General features: G+C 44.0%; 1 protein-coding gene across 6 annotated transcripts in view; it reads left to right on the top strand.

Moving 5' to 3' along the window:
- Positions 1–486: 486 nt before the first annotated feature.
- Fgd4 (FYVE, RhoGEF and PH domain containing 4) overlaps positions 487–6,000 on the top strand; it is a 209,840-nt gene continuing 204,326 nt past the window's right edge. The window contains exon 1 of one of the 6 annotated variants that reach the window (XM_052739977.1): positions 487–615. Coding sequence is in view for 4 of the 6 variants with exons in the window: in XM_052739978.1 (XP_052595938.1) it covers positions 867–1,017 (151 nt within the window). In the remaining 2 variants the exon portion in view is untranslated. Of the gene's footprint in view, positions 616–660; positions 1,018–6,000 lie in introns of those variants that run through there. The other 5 variants (XM_052739978.1, XR_008218682.1, XM_052739970.1 and 2 more) reach the window with 5 other exon arrangements.

Raw genomic sequence — 6,000 nt, 5'->3', positions numbered from 1 at the left:
AATGACCTTGTCTTGGACTAACTTTAGTCCAGGGGAACAGCCATTTCTTGCTATCCCCTGTGTCAAAACTAACATCTTGGGATCTATCGACTTAGCAGACCCACTGACTTCTAGCAACCCCAAAACTAAGAATGTCACGAGAGAGTATCTTAAGGCTTATAGGAAAAAAAAAAGAAAGAAAGAAAAAAGAAATAAAAAGCCCCTCTGATATACCTATCGATGTATTTTATACTTCCCTTGATTTTGATTTAATTTTATTTGTTCTGTGAAACTATAAGACTGCTTCCACGTTGGAACAAGGAATTTGGGGTAACTTAAATCTGTGTTCCTGGGGCCATGGTCACTCCCTTTAAAATGAGAGCTGTGCTTCCTTATTCTTCCAAGAGTGCTCCTGGCAAGACGATTCGGTTCTTCCTAAAAGAGCGGAGGTGCAGACTCGGTTGGAATTCCAGCTCGGCAGTGCTAGCTCTCCTCAGTTTTCAAAGCTTGGTTTCCTCACTTCAAGTTCGCAGCCCAGAGACTTTTGGCCCTTGGAGCGTGGTTCACCGAGACTGTTCTTCCGGCATCCCGGGGCGTGGCCGCTAGGTGAGCGGGCGAGGCGCTTCTGCGGTCCAGGTGAGCCTGGCAGGTGCCCGCGGCCTGCCCCTGGGCCAATGGGCGACGCGGGTCCCCCAGCCTCCCGGGCGGGACCGCACTGCGCTCCGGCAATTGGCTGTGCCGTGGAGGCGGCCTGGGCCGCCGCCCGTGGGTCCGACGGAGCAGGAGCGCAGCGGCCCGGGAAGCGAGGCCTGGGGGCTGCGCTGGGTGCGGGGAGCCGCTGGGCCTGGACGTGGGCTGAGGCTTCCGGGGAGTGACCGCAGGCCACCATGAGCAGCCAGGGCGACTACACATTCAGGCGGGTGGCGATCCGGCGGAAGTCAGGCTCCTACCTGCCGCCCGGGGTCCCGCGGCCCTGGAGCAGGCCCTTGCCGCACTCGCCGCGGGTTGACTGCGTCGCTGGCCCGGCCCAGCCCGCAGGTACCGGGTGGGGGGGTGAGTGGGCGAGCGATGGGGGAGCGTGCCGTGGGTGGGCTGGCGGGGGCAAGGGGCGTGCCGTGGGTGGGTGGGGCATGCCGTGCGTGGGTGGGCGTGCCGTGGGTAGGTGGGCGTGCCGTAGGCGGGTAGGAGGGGGCTGCTGGGCCAGCGGCCAGCCGCGTGGATGGCGCGCCCTCCTGAAGTGAAAGGAAGCCGGGGTTAGTCACCCTCAGGACGCACGCTCTTTCTTGTTAGTTTGTTCTTTCTCCCAAAACTTCTTCAGCAAGAATATGACCAACTAGTTCTTCAAAAGTAAAGGTGTGTCTTTACAAAAAGTTTTATTAGGAATTATACAGCTCATAATTTTCTATATATTGTTATTTAACCTTCACTAAATTCCTTCGTTCAGTTAACCTTAGTTCCCTGGTGTTTTCTTCTCAGAAGAGGCTTCTTACTTTCTTGAGGGCAAAGTAATAAGTATTTACATTTCTGAATTCTGAGTCTTAAAAAGAAATCTTCTCACCATTTACCTTCGCGGATTGTGTAATGATTGAGCACGCAGCTTTGATTATTTAAATATGGTAAGTGAAAGCTGTACGGCAGAAAATCGTGATGGATGGTATGCTCTAAGTGCGTGCTCACGTTAGATAAGGTCGTGCTGCGAGAAGATTCGTGAACAAGGAACTGGATCACTGATATTCCTCCACACCCATTTCCTGCAAAAGTAGGAGACTGATGAAGTATTCCTGAGATCTCTTCCAGTTTGGCACCAAACTGAATAAAAATGTTTTCTTATTAAGTGAAAATGTTTTGTTTGGAAGGAGGTGTTTAGTCATCACATTTTGTTCATCAGTGTTTTTCAGTGCAGATACTGGGCTGATTCCTTACAGCATTGTTGAAGTGATACCACTTGATTTCTTTTCAAATGCTTTTAAGAGGTGATCAAGAGTGCAAGGACTCGGTATAGTCTATAAATTATTTCTGTAAATCAGCTGTGCTTATAGGAGTTCTGTCTGCTCTATTTATTTATTTATTTATTTGTTTGTTTTCAGTGCTGAGGATGGAACTCAGGGCACCATGGGTAAGCAGGCTACCACTCAGTATGCCCTAGTTATCTTTTCTTCTTTTTTTAAGTTTTAAATTCAAAGAAAATCTCATCTTTAGCACTTTAAGAAATAGAGTAATTATGGATGGTAGAGAAGGCTCAGCCGGTCAATTAGGCACTTGCTGCCAAACCTAGGACCTTAGTTCCATCCCTGGTACCCACATAATGGAAGGAGAACCCCCCTCCCCCAGACAGTCAAGAAGTGTAGTTTTAAAGGAAGGAAACAGCTTGTGGGCTACCTTTCTAGTTTTGTTACATTGTCTTTGTGCTGCTTCCTTCCTGGAACTCGGCCTTTTCTGTTGTTATTTTCAACCTGGGAAGTAATTACTTTTATCTGAATAGGTGTAGCTGTTCCCTTCACATAACGGTATCTGTAGAAACATAAGGAGAAATATATAGTTTTCTAAAAACACTGGATGGCCACCTCACCTTGTTCACTATGTAAACACTCTGAACAAGCTGGTCAGCACTGAGAAAACATGTATAGAGTGCTTCCTTTGAATCAAATGTGGCTTCCTTAATCATCAAACTGTTCATGATTAAATAAGTGTGTCCATCAAAAAGTAAACCAAAAAAAAAAAAAAAAAAAAAAAAAAAGTAAACCAAAAGCCGGGCGGTGGTGGCGCACGCCTTTAATCCCAGCACTCGGGAGGCAGAGCCAGGCGGATCTCTGTGAGTTCGAGGCCAGCCTGGGCTACCAAGTGAGTTCCAGGAAAGGCGCAAAGCTACACAGAGAAACCCTGTCTCGAAAAACCAAAAAAAAAAAAAAAAAAAAAAAAAGTCAACCAAGTTAATTCTTGGGAAGTGCCCATACATTCTGTAACTCTTGAAAAACAATTATATGTGAAAGCTACACAATTGAGGTGAATCAGAGTGGACAGTTCTCCACAGAAACGTTCCTTTTCTTAAAAAGGAACAACGTCGAGGAGACAAGGACATAGCAGAGGCTAAGCGAGAATGGTGGGAAACACTTGTGGTTCCAGGATTTGGAAGACCAATCTCTGAGGACTGCTGTGATTTACAGGGACCATAGGCTGCAGACTGAGATTTCAGCTCAAAAACAAGGCGAGCCAACGAGGCAACAACCACAGAACAACACCTGAACCAAATGGACGAAAAGAGAACTCACTTTATCAGTGTTTTTGCCGGAGTCTGTGGCTATGAAACACTAGTCCTGGAGTACTCTTATTTTGTGTCAAAATACTAAAAATAGCCAGGCAGTGGTGGCACATGCCTTTAATCCCAGCACTCTTTGGAAGGCAGAGGCAGGCCAGATCTCTGTGAGTTCAAGGCCAGCCTGGTCTACAGAGCAAGTTCCAGGACAGGCTCCAAAGCTACACAGAGAAACCCTGTCTCAAAAAACCAAAATAATAATAATAATAATAATAATAATAACAAAGTCTATAAACTCTACCTTTGCATATGCCTTAATGTTAAGTCCTTATCTGGTAAAGCAGAGAAGTATTTAGGACAGAAATTTGGGAGTCATGTAGCACTCATTATTAATCCAGTTTTTATCACTAGGTGTGAAATTCTTGATCTGGACAGTGGAAGTAGTGATACTTGGTGATTGAATGGTTAAAGTAAGGTTATACACATTAGTTGTCTGGAACAAAGCAAACATGCTAGATAGAATTATAACAGGGACCCGTTTATTCATCTCTACATCCCCCAAAATCTGGCACTAAGAAATTCTTTAATAGCTATTGAGTTAACGAACGACTGTCCTCCTACATGTTATAGTAGCTGTTATCTATTGAATGCCTTTTTTTCCAATTAAGAAATTTGTTGTGATACACATAAATACACATGCACAAAATTTATTCCACAAAAAAATCGTATTAGGAAGAGAATATGATGCCTGTTTATAGGTGAAGAAGTTGAGGCACAAAGAGCTTCACTAAGTTGAAGGAGTAATTAACTGGTGATTTGTGGGCCAGGACTCAAACTCGAATATGTCTGGCCTAGGACTGTGTTATAACTTCCCTAGGTAGTGTCTTGAGAGGCATTCAGAATTAACAGACTGAAAGATGCCAGGTAGACCTTTGTCATCGAAGGAGGATTTTAATGATTGTAGAGCCATTGTTTAATTTTTTTAAAAGAGAGTTTTACTATTTCATGTGTCTGGGTGTTTTGCCTGCATGTTTACCTACTGGGATTAAAGGTGTGTGCCACCGCACCTGGCTTGGATTGTCTTGTTATATTAGATAAAAGTAAAAATTATTATAAAAATGTAAGTGTTTTCTACCAAGTTGTGTAACAGATAAGGTTGAAATGGTGTTTCAGTCAGTTATGTGTTTGGTGTACTGGAATATCTTCTGTAGAAGCTTAGGAAATAGAAACAAAGGAGCAAAGATCATTGATTAGTAGGTTCCCACAGGAATATGACCTTCCTGTAACATCCACCAGCTGGAGATGTTTGGGTGTGTTCGTTCATGAACTGGACATGAAAGAGTATGGAACACATGGAGCGTGAAGGGAGTTTAAAGGTCCTTAGAGAAGCAGGAAACCCTGCACTTGAGGGACTATGATCACTTTGATGGGTAATAAATGCCAACTAAAGTATTTAATGAAGACTCCATCCCTTCCTTAAAGGAAGTACCTCAGATGAATGTAGTACTCATAATATGGCTCTTTAAAAACAAGTTTTTATGAGCTTAGTGTTTATGAAAGCCTATATTGAGATTTCCCACTTTTATTTTTGCTATATATTTGTAGTATAAAAACAGGTTTTGAACAAATTTGACTTGTTCTACATAAATGCTACTCTTTATTGCACTGCTTAGGAATGAGTAGGTTGCCAGATTACCTCTAGGACAATGGGCTTTTATATGGACAAGGACTGCATACTTAGGGTTATCATGCCATGCTCATCACTGCTGTGGTTCACAGGGTCTCACCTAGGTGGGGCTGTTGCCTGCCTCCCTCCTTTGGAAGCTTACATGGTGCCTTCTTTCTGAAGTGCAAGATATCTTTAGCAATAAGAACTTACCTTCTACCTCTGGAGGCAATAACCGTAGGCTGTAGGTTTTGGAAGTCTCTCGGACAGCCCTGGCCTCAAAAGAAGGCTTCTTATGTCTAGTTTTTGTTAGGTGACCTTTGGCCTTTAAAGAGAAAATTGTTAGCCCAGATGAGAAATATTCATTAAAACTAATGTTATTTATCGGTAGACTTAGATGTATTATAGGTTTTTTTTTTTAGGTAAATAGTTATTGTAATTTTACTTTCCTCCCTCCTTGTTCTCTATTTACCTTTCTTACCCCTCCCCAAAGAGTTCCCCCTTTCAAATATCCCCTATCAGATAACTTGTACCCTGTTATTTTCCTTTCTACTGCTCCAGAGCCCACCTATCCTGGAAGAGTCCTGTCTTAGTCAGTGTTCTATTGCCGTGAAGAGACACTATGACCAGGGCAACTCTTATAAAGGAAATCAGTTCACTGGCACTTGCTTACAATTTCAGAGGTTTAGTTCATTATCATCATGGCAGGGAACATGGCAGGATGCAGAAAGACATGTTGCTGGAGATGGAGCTGAGAGTTCTACATCTGGATCCACAGGCAACAGAAAGAGAGAGCCACTGGGTCTGGCTTGGGCTTTTGAAACTTCAAAGCCCACCCCCAGTGGTACACTTACTCCAATAAGGCCACACCTCCTAATCCTTCTCAAGTAGTGCAACTCCCCTGATGACTAAAGCATCCAAATATATGAGCCTATGGAGCCCATTCATATGCAAACCATCACACCACCTCTGGAACCAAAACTTCTAGGCTAGCTGAACTTAAGGTTGTGGGAACAGGAGGCAAAAATTTTCCTAGGAGATCACTAAGGGTGATAGTGAGTGGAACTATTCCCTTTCCACCCCTTGATTCCTGGACATGTAA

This window comes from Peromyscus californicus, unplaced genomic scaffold (assembly GCF_007827085.1).
Source record: "Peromyscus californicus insignis strain IS unplaced genomic scaffold, ASM782708v3 Scaffold_16__1_contigs__length_79575227, whole genome shotgun sequence".
Lineage (NCBI taxonomy): Eukaryota > Metazoa > Chordata > Mammalia > Rodentia > Cricetidae > Peromyscus > Peromyscus californicus.
The sequence above is the reverse complement of the archived record's forward strand: the minus strand, read 5'-3'. Positions and strand labels throughout refer to the sequence as shown.